Source organism: Acanthochromis polyacanthus, chromosome 9 (assembly GCF_021347895.1).
Source record: "Acanthochromis polyacanthus isolate Apoly-LR-REF ecotype Palm Island chromosome 9, KAUST_Apoly_ChrSc, whole genome shotgun sequence".
Classification (NCBI taxonomy): domain Eukaryota; kingdom Metazoa; phylum Chordata; class Actinopteri; family Pomacentridae; genus Acanthochromis; species Acanthochromis polyacanthus.
Genome location: NC_067121.1, coordinates 37,293,355 through 37,320,047, shown reverse-complemented (window position 1 = coordinate 37,320,047; position 26,693 = coordinate 37,293,355). Strand labels below are relative to the sequence as shown.

The following is a 26,693-nucleotide window of genomic DNA, read 5'->3' as shown; positions in this document are numbered from 1 at the left end:
GACACATCTGTTACAACTATGAAATTAGTGTTTTTTTTATGCCATATACTAACATTCTCCAATTCGTGCAAGTGGTGCTTCAATATTTTAACCCTACATTTAACAACTATATAGTTAAATTAAGTGCATTATCAAAACCAGTTTTCTCCATAGTGCTGGAGAACAGTTCGACTGCACCCCATCATCATTCTGTCATAAGGGGGAAAAACACTCCGGAGTGTTTATTTTTCTTTAAACCAATCACATCCTTCTAAGCAAAGGATGCAGCAATGATATCCCTGCAAAACAGCGACAGGAGGATTGTTTTGGTGCAACATTTTCATGCCGGGAGACGAGCACTCATTAAAATAATTTATTTAAAAAAAAAAAAAAAAAAAGGAGCAGAGCTGCCAAACTGCACAATCCTTGAAAATCTTGCCATTTTCAGCACGTAGGCTGCTGCTTGGAGGTTGTTGCTATGGGAGATAGGGGGATTTTGAGATGGGTCACTCTGATACCGGAAGTCTGCATTCGGTGAGTCAGATTAGCAAAAGTCTGATCGCAAAACTTCACCATTCAGCCGCCATTTAGCATTGAATTCATAAGCTGGGAATTTCAACAGAATAGAGATAATTATCCAACACAAATGCACAAAAAACAGCCTATTAAATTTATTTTGCTGACTTCAGAGTGGAGGACCCCAATGCTTATATGGATCATGTCATCACTGGATGATTTAGACTAAAAAAAACAGCCAGAAAAAACAAAAAGATGCTAGCTCTTAGCATAAAAGAAGGGAGTATATATCTGCAACTAAAATAAGTCCCAAATTTAAAAAACATTTTAGTGGGAGAACATCTTTTGCAGATGAATTTCCAAGCAGCTGTATAAAGAAGAGTATTTTATTTTGAAAATGTAAGCAGTTTGGTAAAATATTAGAAAGGCTGAAACTTGCATGCTTTGGGAAGAGGCACTAAAGTAAATTGTAAACAGACGGTAGTTATTGGTTTAAACATATTAAACCTCTGATGTGCTCTTTTAAAACTGCAGCAAACTCACACACTTCACTGCTAATTATCTCTTTCAGCCATTTTATCAGAGCGAAACTGGAGATCTGTGTCAGACGACTTAAATTTAAACCCAGTGATGCCAAAATGTCTGAATGTCTGTTTTTTTTTCTACACGCCCGCCCGCCAACTCAAGCCTGACCTCCTTCAGACAAAGCGAAGGGTTCAGCGTCACACTAAGAGAAGCGTTGGATCGTTTTCACGTCTTTGTGTCGACTCACTGCTCTTGGTGTCCTTTCCGTCCAGCAAGGGTCGGTAGTCGCTCTTGGAAACCGTCTCTCCCACCTTGTCGTCGTAGCTTTCTTTCTCCAGCGAAGCCACGAAGTCTCTCTTCAGCAGGGCCTCAGCGGGGGCCCCTCCTGGGACCCCACCTCCACCCCCACCCAGAGCATCTCTCAGGCTCAGGTCCATAGTCCTGGTACTGCACAGAGAAGGGACAGATGGCTGCGATTAGTTGCGATACTCTTTGCTTGTTACTATTTTTTCATGCCGCCCATGCGTCACAGTGAAAACCACACTTATTATTTGTGTGTAACTGACTACTTCACACATCTCTACAAGCCTGTCGGTTCAGGTGATTGTCCCGCTCACACGATCGTCTGACAACTCAGAGATGCATCACACAAATCACACGAGCACAGATGAAGTAACACATGCATTCTGTATCATTGTTTTCACTCCCTTCCCTGCTCTTTTCAGTCAGTTCAGTAAGACATGCCTCCTTGATCAGTTCATTACTGGTGTTCATATAATTCATGCTTTTATTGTGACAGTTACAGTAACACGGCTAACATCAACACCAATAACACAAAAACCTCAAGTCAAGAGCTGGTCATATGCAGTTTTAAAAACTCTTCTAAATGGAATTTTTACATTTTAAAACAACATGTTGTATTTCCTGCATTTTCTGAAATACACCCCCTGCCAAAAGTTTTAGGACGCTTTCTTATTCAAATGGATGAGAAAGCGTCCTAAAACTTTTGACAGGTGGTTTATATAAGAAATCAACACACTAGAATTTATGATGTTATATAGCTAAAGGAAGAGCAAAGTCAGTGTCTGAGCTAACGCAAAGTTCCAAAATATGAAAACAACTCTGTCAATATTTCTTACACATGTACTGTCACATAAAGGGTTAGTATTAAAGATGGTCACCCAAAGACATTTAGTTTTTTACATCAATATGTACAAAACTCCATCATAACCTTTCAGTGAACTGTAATTTAAGTTGCCCGAGAGGAAACTAGACTTCTGCACATCCCTTTTGATCCATTCTTTGGTAAAAACGTTTCCAAAATTTAAAAAAAAATCTAAAATCTAGTCCAGCACAGGAGCCTTCAGGTAATCCGAGGTCTTTCGACCCAGATCAGATGAGATAGTATAAAGAGTCCACAGTGGGAGAAGGATGTAATGGTGCAATGGGATAAAAGGATACCCTGATAAATAGATATATTAAGGTGCCACAATGAGACTTGTAGACATGATTAAAGGCAACATGAAGACAAATTTGTCTCTTTTTAGTGACACATCTGGAAAACCTTTTATTTGCTGTAACCACTGCTGTCACGGTGAATGCTCAAAAAGCTGCTAAATGTCTCTAGATGATGTGGTCTAAGTACGGGAGGTCCTCGCTTTATGACGTCCTCGACTTATGTCGTTTCGCTGTTATGTTGGAACTGATCACAGGCCGGTCCTCGGTTTAACGTGCCGCGTTTTGTTGTTACGTTGGAACTGGTTCAGTGGAAGTAGTTGGTGAGTTGAACGGATGAAAACTGTATGTACAGTCGTCACACAGTGATGCTCTAAGACGGCTGCGTTTACATTTTCCTACCAAGTTGTCTTTCAGTGTGAGCTAATGACTGTTTTCGTCACTGCAGATGTACAAATATGTAAACTGATCGACACTGAGATGCACGTAACGGCTTTGTTTACATTTTCACTGGAGTTCCGACGTCACACCGTAGGAACGGAACTCTGTCGTAAGCCGAGGACCCCCTATAGTATTTTTTGATGTCATCATATCACTTTTCTTTACTCTTCAGAATATTTAACCTTTAAGATCTGTTTGTTTCTCTCCTGTTTTATGTGCTCACTTTTACTATATTTTGAAACAGCTGAATTCCCAACAAAACTGTTCCCATTCGCATATTTTTCTATTTCTGGTGTCAGACAACAGAATGAGTAAAAAATAGTGACTAAACGCAGACAACGAAGTCTAAAAACATCGCTGTACACAACGGCTGTGCAAGTACTCGGTTATATTTACATGTAAAATGAGCATTCAAAGGGAAAGTTAGAAACAACAGAATGCCTTTCTTATTTTTCTCTCATACAGGACTCAGCCTCTGTCTGGGTCCTCGACAACACTGTTTGCACATGCAGAGCTCATTCACGACTGTGTCAGCTGCCATGTGGTCAAATGAATGTGTTTCTTTTCTGTTCCTCCCTGAACACAGCAGATGCAGAGGGAGGTGTGTGAGACGCTTGGTCAGTCCTGCAGACTCTCTTCGGGGCCAAAAAGTGGATACATGCAGCGCCAGGTGCTTTTATGATAGAGAAATAATGAAAAGGGGCTGAAAAGAGCTAAATTCAGGAGTAAAGTTCCTTTTTGCTGTCCTTACTGCTTTTTTTCTGTGGTTTTACTTGATATTTTTTGTAATTTACCAAAAAGACAAAATATATAAAGTCAAAGTTTGAAAGAAATCAATAATTAATATGTTAATATTTTGTTTAAAATAGCTGCAAATATCTGTAAAAACACTCATATTTTACAGCAGATTTAAATTGAGTAAAACTGTGTAAAATTACAGTCAAATGCTTTTAAAATAGATTATACATGATAGAATTATCATGTGGAGAAATACAGACTCTTAAAATGGACAATCTTTACAGTTTGGGCCTGTTTCTTCAATTGCTCGTTTGTTTTCTTACCATATAGATACATTGTAATTAAAACTGAAGACATCAAAACTATAAAAGAATACATATGGAAGTATGTTGTAAACAAAAAAGTGTTAATCTTCAGTATTAATCTAAAATGTAGAAAATAATTCAAATAAATAAAAAGCACTGAATGAGAAGGTGTGCCAAAACTTTTGACTGGTAGTGTATATTGCTACGTTTTCTGAACGAGTTTTTTTTTTCCAATAATTCAAACAAAACAAGGAAAAATAACTGTTTACAGCATACAGGTTCCACTCCTTTTCCCATTTTTGTTCAATTTCAAGTGACTCTGAAGTGGCTAACCGTCACTTTTAGCACAAACTGAAAGTATTCCATTATGAATCACTGTGAAGTACTAATGATAATAATTCATGCTCCTAATAAATGAGCGAAGGCCTACATTGGTCTCTTGTCATCCTTTGACCAGTATGAGGCTCATTCCAGAATTGGAGGACATTTCCTAAATACATGTACAAAATACTAAAACATGCAGTTTTTGTCTAAATTTTCTTGTTCTGAGAATCTAAAAAAGTAGGAGAAAACAATGTTTGAAAATATTTGTAAAAATACCAAATAAGTATGGAAGTCCCCCTAAAATGTAATTTTACTCTGTTTTTTTTTTTTTGGTATTATTTTTCATTGATGTCTCTTGTAATTGTGGAAACATTTTTTCATAAACATAATATTTTACATAATAATCATTATACATGGAGTGCAAGTCCCACAACAACCTTTTTATCATAACCTTTTTATCTGGTAAAAGAAGAGAAAAACAGTGAATCACATGAAACGCTGGAATTAGCATCATCCAACAGTTTTCCTAAAGAAGTAGAGCAAAGCTATGTCCTCCCTTCTATTTTATTTTCAAAACATTGTCAGCCTTGACTGAACGTCTCACTCTACCTCATATTATCAGGATCAGACTCATTCTTTTTCCTGTTTTCCATCAGTCAGTTTGTCCTCTTGGTCAGCAGTAACAGCTAGCTAAATAGCTAGCTTCTGCTGCTGAGAAAAAGCTAACATTAGCATGGGTTAGCATCCCTGTTACTGCAAACAGTAAATAAAACAAGGAACAAAAATGCCACCATTGATGTGTAAGCTGAGCCAATCAAACCTTTGATAGTTTGTTATCTATTATTTATGAATGTGGAGCAGAAAACTGTAAAAGCAAAGATTTATTATTTTTTTTAATTTTAAGCCCAAATGTCCTCCAATTCTGGAATGACCCATAAACACTATCAATTACACTGTTTCACAAAGAATAAGTTCAGTCGGTGTCGACATGACTTCGATCAGCTGATGAGTTGCTCCTCACTGCACCTGCTAAACGCCACCAACATAAAACTTACACTGAATCCCAACACTTAGACAGCATGACCCCTGAACAAACTCTCCTTTCTTTCTGTCCTCTGTTTCTGTTTATCCCTCCGTCCACACTGCCGGCAAACAAGCTGTCATTGTCCTGCAACTGTACACACACGAACACACGCACACACACACACACACACACAAACACGAACACACACACCCTGTGGCCAGCAGCCAGGATGAGGACATACAGTAGTGTGTTAGCAGGCCTTGAGTAGAACTGTAGGCCATTGTTTTAGCAGAAGGACACAGTACAGTGGACACCTCACACAACATCCTCCTCCCTCCAAGCTTCTATCTCTTCAACAGTCTCATTTTCACCGTATTTTCTCCCTTTTGCAAATATAGTTCATTATTTGTTATTGCCTTTGAGTTCGTCTCCGGTTTCTCTCTAACAAAATTCTCATCCATGTAAACTATCCACTCATTCTTTGGTTCATAATCTCTGTCTCTCCTCACATCCGCCCACAGGATGCACTCAATAATTCCATCATCCCGATATATAAAACATCCAATCCCAAATAGGAGCTTCCTATCCTCCGCTACCCTCTTAGCGCATTATTCTGCAATATTTACCGCTTCATTGAAGACGTTTCATCAGCCAAAATATTCAGCAGCCTGGAGTTGGAGTTCTTTATTTTCTCGTCCATTCTGCCCGTCATTACCAACAACAGACAGCAGACATGTTTGCTTAATTACAGATGTATATTTTTATGCAACCTGCATTTTTACACAGTGTGACAATCAAAGATTCAAATGGAAACTTCTCCATATGACTAAATTAAAGCTGCACTAATTAGTTTAGAAATGTATAAAAGTGTTGAGCAAAATGTGAAAGAACACACTGAGAATTATCACCTAACTCTGCAGTTTTGCTCAGCTCATAGCAACTCCTTGGTCTATTGTAGAACTTCGCTTTGCTTTGCTTTGCTTTGAGTGAAACTGTCTGATAAACCCATCGTACACTATTTGTTTAGCACCATAAAGTTGATAGTTTATGACCAGCTGATGGGCACAGAGCTGCTTTTGGTTGTTAAATAGTCACATTTTTCTCTCAGAAGTGAAATGAGACCAAAACAGGGGGGAAAGAAGAGTGATTTTAAGTTATTTTGAGTTAGGGGACAACTCAGAATAAACTGTAATAATGGATCACATCTGGTGGTTGCTCATATTTTTGCTAACAACAAGCAAATGTGTGTTCTGATGCCTACAAAAATGTGTTGATGCAGCTTTAACCCCTCTCTACAGTACCTGCCTCATTTTGCATACCTCTATTCGGTGATTAATGACTTCTCATGTAAACAGCACAGATTCAGGGCTAACGGTGTAAATGGAACATATTTTTTAGGGAGAAAAATGTGCTGAATAACAATGATTTAAATGACTGTTATGTAGGCATGGTGCACTCAGTTGCGATATAAATAAAAGCGGGATTTGGGAAGGTACTTTTATTAATTACAAAGCAGCAGTAGCACCTGCAGCCTTTTAGTTTCACATATGTGTAGCATATATGATGCTATTCATTTAAAAGCTGCAGTGGAATGATAAAGATATTCGTTTAATGAGCAGCTTGTTTGCTTCTTACTTTCCTTCAGTTAGTTGAACTGTAGATGCTGCAGAAACTGGTTAAGCTCTAACAGTGATTTAGGCAATTCACTTCAGTAAAAGCAACAAAAACACAACATATAAACATTACATCACATTTAGGATTACATAACATTATGAGTAAGAGTTCTGCACTCCAAATTTCAAATTAAAAGTGCACAAGTATTGTCATTTTATGGGGCCATTATGAGACCATTACTGTCGCATACATTTCATTAGTATTGTAGTTGGCTAGAGTGGAACTATTTTTAACCGCGATATATAGCTCTTGGTAGTTTAACCAATCATAATGTGTCATATTCAAGTTTTAGTAGTAGTCAAAAGTAACTGGAACTGTTGAAAAAAATCGAGGCAAAAGTATAATATCATGGCAATGTCGAAATATAGTAGACTACAAGTATAGAATAAACTGTAGACAGAAACTGTAAAGTAAGAATAAATACTCATAAGAAAGTGTAATACTTGAGTAAGCACACCTGTTAGCCCAACATCAGTTCATTCCAGTGGCTAAATTCAGTGGGTACTATGATGTAACTGGCGATAAATAAAACACCGTAACTCTGTGTTTCTGTGGAAAAAGGCAGGAAGAAACACAGAAAATCAATATTATGATGACGATGATGATGATGATGATGAGGGGCTGTTGGGCAGCTGTTCTGTACTGAGGGATTAAAAACTATCTTTGCACCCACAATCCTCTGCTCCTGCATCCACCACCTCTCCCTCTCTGAACCCAACCGTCTGCTACGTAATCATCTCATCCTCCAAAACACTGACGGTTCTCACGCAATCACACACACACACAAAGGCCACGACTGGCAGGAATTCAAACACTTTACGGTATCATCATAATGCAAGGGAGATTTGGTGGTTATTTGTGTATGTGTGGACATAAATCATCAGTTAAATTCATCTCCATCGCACTCTTGTTACCTCACTGTACCGAACACGAATCAGAAAAGTACATTTTTGTGATGAATTTGTAGCGTTTCCATTTTTTGAGAAATTGTAATTTGTGCTTTTGTGCTAGCTTTGTAATATTTCAACACTGCAGCAAAAGAAGGAAGATCAGTAAGCATTTCAGTGTCAACAACAAACGTGTAAAAATGGTTTAATTCCTTAACGTGGAGTGTAATCACAAAATGGATGTAAATACGTACGCTGGGGAAGCCATGCCCTGAATAAAGTCTCAAAGGCTCAAACAACAAATTATGAGCAAAGTGAAGTTATGCTGAAAGTTGAGTTAGTCCTCTCATGACTCCTCCGAGCAGCAAACTCTTACAAAAATACAAAAATCTTGATAAAAACGTGGGAGCAACTATCATCGCTGGGTTACTCCATCTCAAGTCATCAGGGACCTTCTGTTCGTCCATCTCTGATTTGCTTCAAATTTTCATGTCAGAAACTATTAATAATTAAAATGGTATCTGTGAACTTCTAGATTGATGTATCAAGTATTTTTCCAGTTAAGTCTTAATAAGTTGACCCACTTTCAGTTCATTTTCTTCTCACATTGAACTTTGAGGTTATGTTTAGATGACAAATTCTAAAGAACCGATGGACTATTTCGTCATCAGAGACTATTTGATGTACCCCTTCAATATTGCAGATTCTCAATCAATAGCATCAAATTTCAACGTGCAAAAATGCATTCTGAAAGTGGGCCAATGGGCAATTTTAAAAAAATATAAAGTGTTTGTGTTTTATATCAATTAAAATGTCACAAATAACTCAAAAAATATACGAATCTGTTCTTAAAATTGGATGATTTGAGATTGAGAGACCCTGCTGGCAAGTATGAAGAGCAAATTAAAAAAAAGCATTTCTTTTAATTTAATATTCCAAAACAACCAAAACATCCGTGGGCAAAGGGGACTCTTTTCTCCTGAAAATCCTCATGTGAGCACAAAGCAGCAACTAAAACAAAATATTCATTCGTGCACAGAGATAAAAACAAACCCCGGAGGCTCTGCTCATTCTAGGGCCCAGTGAGGATGAAAATGGACAGGATGAATACGTGATGTTACAAACCTACTCACTCCAGGTATTAACATGGAATCTGTTTCCGGATAACTTCTCCGGATAAGGGGAAAATACATGGTAATGCAGGGTGTAAATCCATGCAGAATGCGCTGGGATTGTAAGGTGATCAGATCAGCTGGTAAACTGAAGTATCGCCTAACTCCACTTCTTCCTGTAAATGAGCCTGGCAGTAGCTGCAAGTAGCAGCAGAATTTAGAAATGACATCTGTTCGCTCCCCTTAACCTGGGACACACAGTCTATTGAAGTCAGCCAGCACTGTGCATGGATCTGGTGTCATTACCAGATAATGTGTCCACATCATGTGTGGGTAAATGAGATGTATTTGACACATCAATAACATATTGAACTGCAAATTACACTTCAGTGCCTCTTTTTGTGTTGTCCAAATCAAACGTAATGAGTCTCTTAATGTCCATGTCCCAAACATTTTAAAGGGGCACCGAGGAAGATTTTTATGCTCGTAACAAAGTCTCATATTAATGTGGATGAATCTTCGTTATTTACACTTATTAATGCCCCCATTTTTGATTCATGAATCATTTTGGTTTTGTAAATATTTGTATTTTATTAATTTTTTGTCGACTCGTCTAGAATTTCCTGTGAGAGACGGAGCGATTTACAGCAAATACGGTGCGCGTGCGCTGACAGAGCGCAGCAGAGCGGAGCTAGCTGTTTTTAGCAGTAGCAGAGCGGAGAGTTGGTTGAGAAGACGGCACACATGGAGCGCAAAAGGAAGCGAACGGAGCAAAGTCTGCAAGCAGAAAGGTTGTCAGATCGACAACGAAGCAAAAGAAAAGTTCATCTTGGACAGGCATTTCAGAGGTGGAGAGAATTCCGGGAGCAAAAAGGAATCAAAACAGATGCCGAGCTGGCTGTGCTTCTCCTAGACAGGTACGTAACTTTAGCTCTTTGTAAGTTTGATATAATTCTTTTGTCTTTTGTGTGTGTTGCTTGCGATGTGTGGTTAGTAGACTATGGGATTAGTTTGACTGTGACTGGTTTAGTTGACTAACTTTGTGGCAAAAACACTGTGTGGGTATTGGCTAATGTAACGTTAGCTACGGAGCTACCGAACGTTAGCTCCGTAGCTCGGAGCAGCTTTGACAACTCGGTTTTACAACATTAGACCGCGGAGTCATTTACACACGTTATTGTTCAACAATGATTTCAACTCCGCCGGCTTTCCTGACGCTCGCTCGCTCGTTTGCGACAGTGCGGGCCGAGGCTCACGGGAAATGTAGGCAACGCTACATTTCCGCGAAAATCCTCCTCAGTGCCCCTTTAAGTTTTGTGTTCACATATGATGGGCTGTCTCAAGGGCACGGCTTAGCCCCGCCATCACAATACAACCACAATATGTCATACTATTCATCACAGCACCATATGATTATACATTTCCAGGACGTATGAGGACTTTTGGCCAGTTATATCAGGAGGTTACAGGCTACCGTCATGACAGGATGTGTTTGCTGTTTGTGCACCACTGACTCAATAAAATGAAAAAAAAAAAACAGGTTTCTAAAATGAAAACTACAAAATTGGACATGAGGCGTATTTTGGCGCAGACAAAGCAGAAGCCAACTTATCATCCCTCCACACAACACAAAACAGCTGTTTTTGCTGTATGGTGGGATACAGGTTGGTTTTTGCAGCTGAGCCGCGGGTCACTTCAGCTCAGCGATGACTCAGTGCAACATCTAAGTGTGGACTAATGATGTAACAGCAGTGAATGGAGAGGTTAGTGGCCCTGGGGAGCGACTCCTTGTATTCACAGCGCTTGTTGCAAGATGAAAAAGCTATAAAATATCCATTCATACAACTCTGGGTGATTTAGGCAATGTGTTTGGAATATGATCAGGTTCCCAACTCGTGTTCAGTTTAACTCTATATTCTACTTCGTATGCTACAGTACAGTGATGTGACTCAGCATAGTGTATTGGTTTATTGCAAGATTCTATGAGTTTTGTGTCATGAAAATCTTTGCAATTCTGCTTCGGTTCAGTACAATCATAATAAATAGTGTATATCCAGCCTTGTGTACTGACAAACGGAGAAACAAATCTCTTGCCGTAGCAGCGCTTTGAGTTTCTCAGCAGTTCTGAGTTCAGTGAAGGATCCCAAGTGGACAACACTGCAGCTTTCAGTTGTGTTGTCCGGCCTACTGAAGGGTTCACACACAGTTCAAGAGGGAGCGAGAGAAACAATAAGACGGGAGAACAGAGGAAGAGAGAGAGCGAGACAATGCCGAGCGGGTTTGTGTTCCTGTCATCTTGCAAAACTGTTATCATCACGTCCTCAGACAAAGGAGGAGATGATCCCTTTGTATTTGATTCGGTGATACCAGTGATACAGTTTGAGCATTTCCAGTGCACTATTTCTATACACATGTTCAATTTGCACTGAGACAATCAAAAAAAAAAAAAAACCCTGAGCAGAAACACAGAAAATTCTCCCAAAATTCTGAAACGTTGCAAAACGGATTTTTACAATTGACTGCAGTGAAAAATTGGCCATATAGACAGAAGGAACAGCACTAATACTTGAATAAAAAAGACTGAAAAAGATATTCATTTGCAGTTTCATCTATCTATCTACAATTCATGCTAATAGTGTGACTGGAGAGCTACATATAGCTGCTCTGGGGAACATTTTCAGATAGAAAAAGAGACATTCTAAAGCTGCACTAATAAATGTTTTACGATTGACAATGAATGAATGAATCAAATGACTGTGTGTGATGTGGAAGGAGTCACCCGTACAGTGAACCAACTCTTCAGCTCCTCATTGTTTTAAAGACGGTTTCATCATTGTGCACATCAACAAATGTCAAATTTCATTAAAAAAAATTTTAATATTCTTTTTATTGCCAAGTGTACATTGGATAGAATACATGTCTCTTACAAAGCAATCATAGTTTTATATGTTTTGTAATATACAAAAATAAAATATGATGCAAAAAGAAAAAAAACAGCAGCAACATCAAAAATAAATAGATTGGATATGACAGAATGGCGGATTTCTACACAGCTTGGGTTCTGTGGCAAAACAACAACAAGAAAAAGTGTAAGCCTGAGCTGAAGTTTATAGAACAACGATGGCAGCAGAAACTAAGCAGAAGCTATGCGTCTGACAACAGATGAAATCAATACCATATGACAGGGAAAAGGACCTTTTTACAGCCAGCATCATGACAGAGTTATCCCGAGAAGATGTTCATATTGTAACATTGACCTCACTCAAGTCCTTCAGGTACTTTAATACAGGATCCCATACTTTATCAAAGATTGCCCGTCTGCCTGCATTTTTATATCTAAATTTCTCCATGCGCAGGGTTTCACTGAGCTCCCTCAGCACATTTCAATTCATTTAATGACATTACTGTTTATGTTTTCGCCATGAATTTGTGAAGTTGTCTGGTCCATCTTTGAGGGGCTAGTCCAAGGAGCAACTATTTGGGTTTGTTGACTCGCTCATGCTCAGAAGTGAAGATCAATGTTAATTTCATATGTGTGGTAGATGGAAAACAAGAATACTTCCTAAAATGACAGACGACTCCCTTCAATGTGTTAGTCAATGTCTAAGACGACAGGACGGGCAGACACAGAGGATAAATTAGTCTCCTAATTTAGTTAGGAGCTAAGAATCTGGACAGCTGAAATGTGTCTGGGAGTCCATTAGCTGGGCCATAAATGTCAACTTTCAAAGCGATGGTCATGTCAGTCCATTCATGGTTACGTCACACTGGAAGTTCCTTCTATTTTGCCCTTTTGGTGTCTTTTCATGTTAATAAAAACCTGCTTCAGCAAAGACAGGCAGGGAAGCGGTGTGATGAGAGGGTGTTTACGTGATAGCAACGACACGAAAAAGAATCACTGATCGAACATTAAAAGCAAAAGGGAAATGAAAGCACAGCTATGACTTAGAGACGCCTTTCATTTTTCAGTCTCATGCCGTCTAACGCGTTAACAAAAATCCAGTCATGGCTGCCCAGCCAGTCGCCATGGTGACTCAGCAGCTCCTCGCTGTCTCCTCGTTGATGGGCACAAGCTCCGACACACCCACACACACATGCATGCACAGGGTGTCTCTGATGAGCTGCAGTTTAGATTACTGCTGACAACACACTGTGTCAACCTATGCACGCACAGAGACACACATGTGCTACCTTTGTGAGGACATTCAGTGACATGATGCCCTTTGTAGCCCCTTAACCAGACTGTAATCATCACAACTAACCCAACCTAAACTGAATTCTTACCCCAAACCTAAAGCCAAGTCTTTCCCCATGAAAAGTGGAGATCTAAACAAAAGGCCCTCACTTTCTCAAATGTCCTCAATTCGTGGGTGTTAAACTCATTGTAGTCCTTATAAAGACGCACACACACTTAGACAAAGCATCAATTTATGAGACAAAGGTGCAGACAGTCAGCTTGTTCCATCAGCCCCAGTACTAACTACGCAAATGTGTCAAACGAGGCTGTGTTTGAGATTGTGTGTTTTCAAAGTGATCAAACAAAAAGTGACAAGAGCCAGTGATGGAGATCAAATGCTGAAAATAAAACGAGAAGTGTAATGGAGCTGCAATAGATGACACTTTATCCTTTCATCCCCTTTACTTTCTTATTACCTCCATATTCAGGTATCACAGATGTTTCTGTGCTTGGTGACGCATTCATACTGTAGTCAGTTCTGGTTCTGATACATATAAAACACGGTTTGTCGTTTCTGCTGCTCGTGGTCTCTCAATCAAAACAATCATAAATTATGTAGTTTGATGATGTTTTGAGGTAGCTGTAGTTCAAGTATACAAATTATATTTACTCATGTGTTTTCGCGATAAATTATTTTATTTTTCATTCTTATGTAAGGTCATGCTAATTTGCTAACTCACCACTGGATGAGCTGAGTAGCCATAGAGCTAATGTAGCTAATGCTATGTGGTGAATTCAATCATCCTTTCTGCATTGTCAACACAGACTTTGAAAGAAGACGGTGTGCATGTGGATCTATTCAAAGTACAATAGATTCACTGCCACGCGGTCAGTTGCATCGGCTACACACACAAAAAACACGAGGCTTCTGTGGATGTTTCTGAAAGGCTGGCTGTGACTTTGCACTTTTTGAGGGAGTTAGTCACAGGTTGGGTTGTACCACTGAGATTGTTGCGGTGGAGTGTTGAGCACAGTGGCAGATTCCTGATGAAAATACGACTTCCTAAGACTGTGTTTGGGCGCCATCAATGGAAAGCATGTACAGATCAAAGCACCTCAAACGTCCGTGAAGAGCGAGAATCACCTCAAACCATCTCAGCTCACAACTTCTGTTTTAAGCACCCTTAGCTGTCAGTAGGTACAGTCTGCGCTGACTGGATGATGAAATTTACGCTTTTTGGACCCTTTTATCCATGGAAACAATAGATTGATTTTAAAGGGGGTATAAGGCCATTGACAGGCTTTTAAAATTAATCAGAATTAGAGGTTTGGAACATTTGGAATAGTGGAAGTATACAAGTCAACAAAAAAATCTAACATCAGTCTAGTTGTATTTTTTGACATTGTAATGTTAAAAAGTTACATTTCACACTTTAATGTTAGTGACTATTAATAAAAAATTCACTGATTTGGTGTTAATCTGTCTCCTTCCACATCTTAACTTTCTTGTCATACCTGATATCTACATTACCAACAATGCAACTTAGCAGCTAACACTCAGGTTGCAAACTCGTTTGTGCTATGCTAGTTGGAGCTCATGAAATCTTGGTGTCAGATTAGCCCTTTGCTGTGTGGACCAAGTGCATGAAATTATTCCAGGTTATCAAAATTAATGCTAGATTACATTTTCATTAAAAAAATCAAGCAAACAAAAACACCAACAAAGCTCAATGCTCAGTTTAGTGACGTTGCAATAGCGGACAATCAACAGAAGCTAACGTTCATGTATTAATAAAACATGAAAGCTTGCAAGATTTCTATTTTTTTATTTTGACTATCCTTAATTTGGAAAGCATGATGACAAATATCATTCAGTTAAACCCACTGCACTCCCCTTGTCTTAGCAAAGTAAAAGCACACACAATTTAACCGAAGAATAGCAACAAGATGAAGCGTGAATCTACTGTGGACTTTAATGATAAACTGTTGCTGCCTTCCTGTGTGCAGCTTTAAATGCATTAAAATCAGGCGACAGAGGGAACATTTTGTGCCCATCCGTCCCTCACTACTGTACTGTCTCATGTCAGCTCTGATCTCAATCTCAGTCTGTGTGATCAGCGGGACAGAAATGACCTTTGCTTATTTCAAATCACGAATGCTCACTGATGGAGGCTCTCAGGAAGAAGACGATGAAGATGAGAACAGTGTTTCCCGTATTCCCTGCCTCTACTCTGCCACATGATGTCAGCTCTGGTCTGAATCTCAGCCTCTGTCCTCTGCAGGAGACGCTGACCTTTGGTGTTTCCTCTGAAGTCTCTGTTTGATCCATTCACTACACCTCGAGTATACAGTCAGGTCAGTCAGGCTACTTTTAAAGTCACTGTGATGCAGGAGTGTGTTGGCTGGGTATGAACTGGTTAATTTCAAATGGCACATTAAGATCATTGAATAGATCTCTAGATATCACTGTAGGATTGTTTAAACTGCTAAATATCATCATCAGGATCAACTGCAGAAATCAAGCATCGGTCAGGCTCTGCTACACTCAACTAGTCAGGGTGACACTATTAGTCAACCTTCAAATTACGATTATTTTGTGACAAATGTTGATTCTAAGGTTAAGGATGAGTTTAAATGTTCATAACTGTTGCTTAGCTTTGTTGAACTCAACCAAGGACGTCAAAAGAGAGCAAGACGAACCCGAAGAACACATTTTAATACCAAATGAATGCAAACATTTTTTAGACCTTTTTCTAATTTTGTTGTTTTCTTTGTCTAGTAAATTTAGAATAATTTAAATCTAGTCTTTTTTACCTCTTAAAGCCTCAAATAAAACAACGACATTGTAAATGATTGACTGGTCACAACCAGCAGCCATAAACAAGATCAATTTGTTGGAAGGCGTCATCAGTCAAAGGTGATCTACCACGATTCCAGTTCACATATTTGTCTTTGCTTGTTGTCATAGTGACAACAATTATTGGACTCTTACATGTGTACCTTTCATGTCCTGTGCAAACACTGCAAAAAACTGTTCCAGTCCCAATGTATTTATGATTACCGGGCTAATTTGAACCACTATTGCTAAAATCCATCTCTGGTTACTGACTTAGCCTCAAAAACCTCACCAATGTGCATCAAACTTAGCCTAGCCGCGCTAGACCCATGTTCTGAAGGCACAAGGGTCTAGGGCCACTCGACAGGGAGGGAGGCGGGCTAAAAGGTTGTCTATCAAATCTCTCTGCAGCAATTGGGTAGGTATACAACCAATCAGCGCAACGAATAGGCTGACGTAGTTCCTAGAGCGCCGGCGGATTGTGGCTAAGTCCCATTAGCTTCCCAACCAGCGGAGTCAACTGGTATATTAAGGATTTGCCATATCCCGTCGGCATAAGTCCAAATACGTCTTTCTTCTCAATGAAACACTTCAGTGCCGTCCTTTTTTTATCTTTCAAGTTGAATTTTAGCTTCAAATCTTTAAGGGCTGTGGCCAAAGTCGAGTCGAAAGATAACTGTTTATTGTGCGCCGGTTGTTTCTGTCAGAATCGTCACGCCTCTGTCGTCACTTAGTTACGCCCGCCTTCTGACTCTACACTTCATGGTGATTCGTCCGGCCAGTTTTAGGAGAATCCAGCCTTGAGCCATATGGAGGGTAACTAGACCCACCCTGGCAGAGAATTAAATTCGTTGCCGTGGGTTGTCTAGCGCGGCTAGGCTACATCAAACTTGCATTTGTAGAAGTTTTTTTTCAGGAAAATATCCATCCATCCATCCATTCTCTATACACCGCTTTATCCTCACTAGGGTCGCGGGGGGTGCTGGAGCCTAATATTCCCTTAATATTATAAAATAACTTAGATGTAAATTTATACCATTGCTTGCTCTAGAATGCTTTATGGGTGTTGGGGAGCACATCTACATCTGTGAACAAAGCTGTGGAAAGAGTTTCCAAAAGAGCTGTGGGAAGTCTGAATCTGTGTTTTTCTGACTGTCATTGGTACACTGCAGGTGGAAATGCTCAAAAACACCATCTGGACATGCTAACAAGGTAAAAACTCAATTTTCACCAGAGGGTGTCTTTAAAACCGAAGCCTGGAGTAACCGGACAGCGTCCACAGAAGCACTGCTGCACCAACAGCTCTGTTCACGCTGGAATTCTGCAAAGAGATTTCTGTGTCTCTCATACGAAGCAACAATAGCGTTTTAGTGAATAAACTCGGAGTTAAACACAGCCTTTTCACATTTACAAAGGTGGCTTCACTTTTAACCAAGACAGATCGCCATGGTAACCACAATTAAAGCAGGGCCAGGTTTGAGGTCAGGCTGTTTTAAAAGGCCCACCTCCTTCCCAATCCTCATTTGAACAGAAGCACTCTGTTCAAATACATTTATTAAGATAACACAGCAAAAGGAACACATAACTTAATAATTTTTAATCAGATGATGGCATGACTGTGTGCAGGATGCTGCTTCTACACAATGGTACACTGATTTTTCTTTTTGTGACTGATTTACTTCATCAGACATAATAACTGTTTGCAGGGATTTCGGGCTCTTTGGTGATAAAAGTGGGTGGTAAATAACTCAGGGATTGCATAATTCTCAAAGGTCATTAATAATGAATCAAAATTACTATTGCTTATCATCAAGTGCACCAAAAGACTTTCGAGGAATTTTAAAGAGCGACTGCTGCAACATGTGGCGCGTCCATATATCAGCCCAGTGTGAAGCTGAGTCAATGGTCTTTGAACATTCAAAGAGAGAAGATAATATAGCATTACTGAAAGGTTAATCCTCTGTTTTCATTACCAGGCAGGGGTGAGTCTATTACACTGCCAGCAAAACTGTTCAAAACACAACAGTCTAGTAAAGTCCTCACCACATGAGCCATTGCTGGAGCTTAGTTTATTTATGTTTGGAAAAGGCTGAAGGTATAGAGGTCAGTAGTGAAACAAAAAAGGTGCAGAAGTGATAACAGAGTTCCACTTCCTAGTAATGCACATTGTCCAGCAGTTTTCCAATTAAGCTTAGAACCACAAACATTTCTGTCTGATGCTGCTTAATGCATTCTACTGTGTTCGCTAGCTAGTCTCTGCTGTTTTTTTATGGGAAAGTAGGCTTATCCAAGCTTTGTTCCAGAAAATAGCCACCTGTCGCAGCTTGAAACGAGGTTGGTGGTGCATTTGTGGGAAGGAAATCTTCAACTGCTAGCTACTTAAGGCCCAAATTCTCCACAGAGGTGAAGGAAACCCTGCAGTTGGTGCTAATTCTTTGGGGTTCGTCACTATCAGCAACCCTTTACACATTGAACACAGTCATTTGACCAACTGTAAATTTCAAACTTAGGATCAGTGCAGCTTTAAACACATGCTCTAGCAGAGGGAACTTTATTCTGCTTTATTCAAACAGTAGAAATCAAAAGGAAATGCTTCATCTGTGGTCTCAATTATACAATTTGAATGCACCAACTGCCCTGCACTGGAGAGCTTATTATGATGATTATAGCAATTTTAAAATTACCTTGATAGTAAATTGTTATTTTTCCGTGTTGATTTTTAAATACTAGCCACAGAGTTACCATGAGGAATGGAATCTTAATTCAGCACCTCAAACTGTGCTGGTCACAGTATTACATGTTCACACTTTACTAAGGGCTTAGTGAGCTGAACATACAGTATTTTATCATATATCACCGATTAGTGGTTATATAGCATCATCTTTATTCGCTGACATTTGTCCAGTTTGTCTGACGACTACAAAAAAGCAGAAATGTCACAATGTTGGAGAACAGGCACAGTCCACAGCATTTTCACGATAACAGAAAGTTCATCTTATAGCCCGAGAATTCTTCCTATAGCCTCGGTTTATACTGAGCAGGAACACGAAGAGATAACTCCCTGTTTTGACCCCAAGGTTTTACATAATCTTACGCTGTACAAACCACTATTAGGGCTTTGAGATTGCCTGGAGCACTGCACCACTATCAGATCATATCTCCACTGTACCACCTCTGCCAGGCTGGCTTTTTGACTCACTGAATGAATGGGCAGTTTACACGTTTCCTATACTAACATCTGATTATCGCTGACATTGTTATGCTCTAAAATGACTTAAATCATGAATGCTTAGCCGGCTGGAGAACTTGTCTTGTCTGTTTTGTTGGCTAGCTGAATGCATAACCGCTCCTGAATGGTTGACTGTCCGGCAAATGGACTGAAAACGTTGACAATACCTGGTTGCATGACCGCTGACTTCCTGCCTGCTCAGCTGCTAATCTGAAAGGGATTGCATGTAATCCCACCAATCCCTGAGGCAGAAATTATAGCATCATCATCATCACAGCAGCCATGCATTAGAACATCTCTGATAATCCATCAGCTTCCTGTTCGAGGTCTTAAGCATCATCAGCCTATCTTTTTTTTTATGTTTGATCACTCTATGGTTCAAACATTCAAATATCTGAGACTTTTAGGAGGAAATGCTCATTCTTTTGATTTTCCACCCCACAGTTCCTCAAAATGGGTATTTCACTGCACTCAGTACTGCACCAGTGCATCCAATTTCCTAAACCCATTGGCTCATCAACCAGGATTAGCTTATAGGAAGGTTTGGTAGTGCCATGGGATATAGATGTTCCACTGTAGCTGCTCAAACTATCCACCACTTTGGTCGTTTTAGGTCATTTCAGTATAAACTTTGTCAGCCCCAGCAGCAGCACTAGAAGGCTTAGACATTATTATGACATGTTGACACTTTCCCATGGTTTCTTAATATGGCTGAGGCACATCTCTTGATGTATGCTAAAAGATCTATGTTAAATGCTATAATGAGATTTTGGACACTTGCTTATCATGTCATTTTGTGACATCACAATCAAGTGTTCAGTTGTGTGAGAAGAGTTTCTTTAAGTTGAGATGCACTGCACTGTGGGATTGTGAATTATAGACAAATGCATCCTAGTGGCAGGATAAGTATTGAGATGGGTATCTTCCAAACTGGACAAATTTGCATTTGTTCACATCTACCCATATTTACTCCACCGAGGTTATGTGAAGATCGGTTTCTGTCTGTGAATCTGTCTTTCTGTGTGCAACATCACTCAAAAACAGACTAACGGATTTGGATGAAATTTTCAGGGAAGGTCAGAAGTGACACAAGGACCACCTCATTAGATTTTGGCATGTATGTGGCGTATAGTCTGGATCCACGGATTTGTTAAAGATTTCTGTAGCATTGCAAGATATAGCAGCACGGCGCCACCGTAACGATGACAAGTGAACAATATGCCTGCTGACGATCAAATGATTGCGATCCTACTACAAATTGACCGCTGTGGACTTATCAGGACTTCTCCATCAGAAATGATACAAGGAACAATTAATTAAATTCTGGAGGTATATCCAAATCCCATCAATTCCCCCCGCCCACTACATATTTAGGTCATGCTATTCGGTATCCGTACATAATGAACACATGCAGAACACACGCCTGTGGTCAGCACAAGATTTTTTATCTGAGATTTCATCCGTCAGAAATGACACTATTTTTATTTAATATTTGTGTATCAGACTGCCTCTAATATTTGTTTCTAGTTCCATCTGAACACACCTTTACATATCTAACCCAGTAGTGGACGTCATTCCAAGTATTTAATCATCTATCATGATTGCCAACTGGATAAAAACAATCTAGCTAGAATTCTTTAACATTTATTCTAACAGTACTGTGAAATGACTTTTAAATTCTTGTCTATAAAGGTGGCCAGTCTGACAGAAAGATCCTATCACAATCTGATCCATTATCCACAATCTGATTCATCAGTCTCCCCCAAGGTTTAGTGGGATGATCTGAAAGTTCTGACTAAAAGTTGCCGTTTGTTTTCTCCTCCACTGTGACACTTCTTTCATGAAGGTGGTCTGCTCGCTGCTATCCTTCATCTGCAATGCTGTCTTCTTTTTACAGAGTAATTTGCCAGGTCGCTGTTGTGGCGGTGCTCAGTGTCATTCAGCTGCCTCTCAAGTGAATCTCTTTTCTTGCATACAAACTTCAACTCCATTGTCTCGAAACAGTAGTCAGCTATCTGGTCGTCTAATTGAACTTGGCATAGTGGCACTTGAACTAGTTCTCCGTCTGTTGCTGGTTCTGGGTGTAGCAGTCCTCCAGCTCTCAGTAGGTCTCCTGGAGAGCAGAACGAGGACTTCTGTAGCTGCAGTCCAAGATGCTACAGTTAAAGTTCATCAGGAAAGTAAGAGACTTTCTGAATAATACCAAGGACGGCACAACAGCACCCTGGCCAGCCTGCAGCTAAGGAAACTCGAGGCAGAATGGGTTGACATTGATGGTTAGCAGTGACTGAACCTTCAGAATAGAATAATGCTCTCAATGACGCAATCTGTACAACTCTGAAAAGCAGATCATATGCTAACTTACTCTTATCCACAAGATGAAACTGTCATATCACACATCTCAACTTATCTGCTTGTCATGTCGGTGAAAAGGAAAAGTGAATTTATTCTGCACGTATTCTACACGACATATGGGAATGTCATAAAACAAATTGTAAATTCTCTGTTTCCAGATGTCTTTCTACCTATTTTGTACTGCACTCGCGAGATGCAATATTTACAATATCTCTTTCCTTCATGTGCCAATATACATTATTTCTCTTAAATGTATGCTGGTTGAGAAGACCTGCAGCTAAGCTCTGTGCAGGAATATGAGCACTGTGCGAAATATAATCAAGTCTATGATAACACAAGAGGTAGTAATTACACAGCAACGGACCTTTCAGCTAAGGGTGATTATTATACAGTTTCACAGATCATTAAAAAAGCTGGCAATACTGAAATACATTAACTAGGCATTTCTTTACTTATCCTTAGAAAAGGAACTCACGCCTCATACTCTGAATATACTTCACTTTAACCTCTTAAGACCTGCCGTCCACATATGTGGATATGTTTTTGTTCTTTGATCATTTTTTTCCCGAAAGGACATATTGTTAATACTAATAATAATACTAATATTACTACTTCTGCTACTACTACAAATAATAATAATATTTACAATGTAAATCTAGTAAAATATATATATATATATAATGTAAATGTAATAAACATAGTAATCAGATATTAGATATTATCCAGTTATTATATTTATTGGTTACTCCTTATCCCAAGTAAGTAGAAAAAAACTAAAATACAAAACCAAACTAAAGCTCGGACCTTAGAAGGTTAAATTCACTCTACCAATCAATAAGCATTAATACTCTGCCTATTTTAAATTTTTACATCAAAACTCCAAAAGGAAAATGCTGAAAATTGTCCAAAAAAAATCCCTGAAATATCACAAAAAATTTGGCACTTGGATAAAGTGGGGAACTTATTGTGTCCATATAAGCAAAATGAAACACAGTGCACTGAGAAGAAGCCCCACAGCATGATGCCGCCACCACCGTGCTTCACTGTAGGCTTCATATTAGAAGCTGATGAACAGTGCCTGGTGCTCACCAGAGTTTTGCCCAAAAAGTTAAGTTTTTGTCTCATCACATCAGACATCTTTTGCTCATGCTCTCACAGTCTTTTGAATGCAGTTTGGAAAACTCCAAGCAGGCTGTCATTTGCCTTTTACTCAGAGTAGCTTCTGTCCTGTCGTTTTACCCTGAAGGCCTGACTGATGGAGAGCTGCTCAGATGGTTGTTTTTTCAGCTGGTTCTCTTGATGCTCTGCTAGAGTGACTGCTGAATTTTTGGTCACAGATTGGCTTGACAGCTAACTCGATGAAACGCTTATTTCAAACTTTGTCCATTTCACCAGCATTGAGGTCAACGTCCCCCTGGGAACGCTCACAGCTTAAAAAATGGATTTATACTTTCCCCCGTGGTCAATGCTTGGATTTGATGGCTTAGTTTTTGTGCTGATGTTTGAAGTTATTGTGACATCTTGTACACACAGGTGTTTTAAATTCTGTCCAATCCATTCAGTTTGCCACAGGCCTGCTATCTACTAGTCGTAGGTATTCAGAAGCTTCTAAATCTACAGGTTTAACTTTACCATTGTCCCTTAAATGGACATGTGAAAGCTTTTTGCATTAGATCAGAAAGTAGGAGAATACAAGTTTTTCTAAGGCCAAATGTACAGTATACATTTCAACTCATAACATTCTGATCACACCGTCCCATTGCAACACCAGCAAACGCTTTGCTTTCATGTACGCCATCTCTGATGTATTTGGACTTTTGCTGCACAATTTTCAGGATTTCCTAAGCGCTAAGTTCCTAAAGATGACTTTGCAGAGTTATTCAGTCCAGAACTAAGGTCAAACAAGTAAGAGCAGTGCACTGAGCTACTCATTCAGCTGTAACCATCAGACTACATGGTTCATATTCAGGCTGTGACAGCAGCGACAGAAACTGTCCCAGATGATTTTTCCGAGGCATTTTGCAGATTCAGCTTTAGGAGCCACAATAAAAGCCCATGGCAGTGCTTGAGGAACAAATGAAACTAAGGATGCACCGCACTGGGCTTTTGCCAATATCTAATATCCCCAGATTTTCAAAATAATTTTTGCCTATTGCTGATGCTTGGGTCAATATATAATTGCGGGACTTTTTGTAACATAGTTGACATTTTTGTTGTTTTCAGGCCTAAAATCAACATGGAAGCCAATAACTAAACACCACATGGCATTTTTACAGAGATTCTTCTAAATATTATATACACAATAGAGTAAATTTGAAATTGAAAGTTATTTATACGGTATTAAAGTAAATATCCACATATTTTTTCCATGTAAATGCAGAGAACATCTGGTCTCTCCAGTAGATTAAATATTCTATAATGTCATCACTTACGATGATGAACGACTGGCAGGTGCAGACATAAAATACTAAATTTGTTTACAATGTACACATTCAAGATAAGATAAACAAAGAAAAATACTTCAACTTACATGTAGATAAAATGTCATGTCACATTTTCAGGCCAAACTGACAGATGTTGTCTGCTGATCTGATGACGCTGATATCATTCTACATCCCGAGTCAAATATGAATCTGACCAAATATCACATAAACATGACTGTAGATGAGATTATTAGTGCATTATTGGTGATTTTTGAGAATTTATTATTCTTAATGTGGATAGAAACGCTACAAATATACTCTTCATTGGACTGGAACAGATCTGTAAGTGGTGTTGTGGCCTTTATTGCCAGAGTAAGACAAGATGTGAGCTTAAGTGCAGAACTACACTCGCTGAAATCCCAAACGAAATCTACTGTAGTCTGTGATGAAGCTAGCTGGAGGGCAGTCTACACAGAAACAGCACACGAGCTACTTACTCAGCAGCCATTTTCTTTCCACATGCATAAACATTAATGACCAATCAGCACCCACAACCTCCCCAAATCTGACTCTGCTCCTCAAAAACAATGAAAGTACATTAACAAATTCCGTTCACACGGTGTTTAAAATAATAATGCGGCACAACGAGAGCCTTTATCAGTGTTTCCTGGAATTTTAATTTGCTGTGGTTACTAATTGGGTCCAGTAAGGTCATTTTAGCATGCTAGGAAATCAATACTGCACAGACAAAAGAATAAATTTGAAGAAGTCTCATTGGACGAAGGAGGCTGCTTTCTTATATTTTAGTGAGCAAAGGATTCATTGGAAAAAATAGCTGGTTGCTTCGTGAATTTAGGGAAATAAACACTTGTGCCAGCTGTGAGGATAAATAAAAGATTAAGCATGATGATGGACTACAGTGTGACATGCTGAACTCACATCGGTGTCCAAACTGAAGTATGTCAGAAGACGGACATATACGGCGTGTCAGACGAGACACAGGACTCCGCTTTATGGAATGGTGCAGCCACGTGTCTCAGCTTCAAAGATTTTTACTCGGCGTTGCATCATGTAGCTTTTCGTTACCGAACAATCCCATCCAGAGCAGAAACTACGGTGTTTAGTGAAACTTCACTGTTGCTTTAAGTGTAGAATTAAGATGCTCATTCTCCCATAGCAGCGTGTGAGTGTGTGTGTGTGTGTGAGTGTGTGTGTCAGTGTGTGTGATGTGGCCTATTTATTAATGAGTCTTTTTTACAACATCAGCCACCCGAATGTTGAATTTTTACACATGAAATAGGGTGCAAATGGACGGCAGAAACAGCCGGAGAGGGGGAAAATATGAGCATAGATGGAACAATGTGTGCTAATCCACACTGAGACAAGAGGATGCAGTGTGTATGTGAGTGTGTAGAGTGAGTAGGGAGGGGAGAAGGGGGGTATTATTGTATAATGGGAGGCTTAGTCTCTATAGAACATCACAAAACTGGTGTAACATGAGAAATAAATAAATTAAAAATAAGAAGCTTTACATAACAGGGCCTTGAGATGCACAAACATGCCATAAAGACAATGCATCATCATTATCTCTGTATTACTGTAGTCCCATGTAGGAATATTATAATAATAGAGGTGAAGTCCAGACAAACACTGCATGCATTGAGGTCACAACACTTTACGCTCATGATTGATGACTGAGGTTCACTCTGAGGATTATTTCTGGACACTACATCCTGGTGGGTTTTTCCAGCAGCAGCAGCAGCAGCAGCAGCAGCAGGAAGGGGTGTACCATCCCGACTGCGGCACCACCATAACAAAGAGACACGAATCCACGGACCTCTGCATGAGATTCCCCCCTCCACCCACCACCACCACCCCATTCTCTCCTCCTCACACGCCCACTATCCTCTGCCATTGTGATGAGAAGCCACGTCTCCAATGTAATAATAATATTACTACTGCCCAATAATAAATACAGGCCCTTATCCATCCGTGCAGAGACTCGGAGAGCCCCTCGGATTACAAATATGCCTCCAATGTCATCATTCATTTATGCATGAGGATGGCGCAGCGAGGAGGATGTGGGAGGAAGAGGAAAACAGCAACAACAACAACAATGACGCCATGACATCGTGCAGGAAAAGCGGATAATAAGCGGCTCTAGCTCACCGTTCGGATGCGTCCCGGTTCTCTCTTGCCGAGTGTGTGACAGTCAGACAGACAGAGTGTGTGATGAGCTGAATCTCTCCACCTTCCGCTGCGAGCAGAGCAGACTGGTGCCAGGACTCAGAAGGGAAGACACGCCCCTTTTCCCAACCGCTTCAGCCAATCAGGAGCCAGCAGCGATGAAAAAAAAAAAAAAAGAAAAGCGAAGAAGAGGAGACTTGTGAATCTGCAGGCAGCAGGAGATGCTGCTGCTGCTGCCTTCACGTACCGCCGTAAATCTGAACGTGTCCTGTTTGTTTATAGGTTTCTAAAGCACATCGCGGTAAATCTGAGAGGATGACAGGATGAAAATATAGGAGCAAAACAGAAAAAAAATATTACAAATTCATAGAAATGAACACAAAATCGCAAAAATTAAAGACGTCTTTGTTGTCAATGTATAAAAAAATACACAATGAAATTGTGATTTAAGCAGGAGTCACGGGGAGTTTATGTATACACCCTAACTAAATGTTTTTTGTGTGTGT

General features: G+C 39.6%; 1 protein-coding gene across 2 annotated transcripts in view; it reads right to left on the bottom strand.

Annotated features, from left to right (window-relative positions):
• map4l (microtubule associated protein 4 like) overlaps window positions 1–26,313 on the bottom strand; it is a 126,238-nt gene extending 99,925 nt beyond the window's left edge. The window contains exons 1-2 of one of the 2 annotated variants that reach the window (XM_051953296.1): window positions 26,170–26,313; window positions 1,268–1,467 (exon numbers count right to left, since the gene is read on the bottom strand). In XM_051953296.1, the coding sequence (XP_051809256.1) occupies window positions 1,268–1,457 (190 nt within the window). In that variant the 5' untranslated portion in view covers window positions 1,458–1,467; window positions 26,170–26,313. The remainder of the gene's footprint in view (window positions 1–1,267; window positions 1,468–26,169) is intronic. The other variant, XM_051953295.1, reaches the window with a different exon arrangement.
• Between the last annotated feature and the right edge of the window lie 380 nt (window positions 26,314–26,693).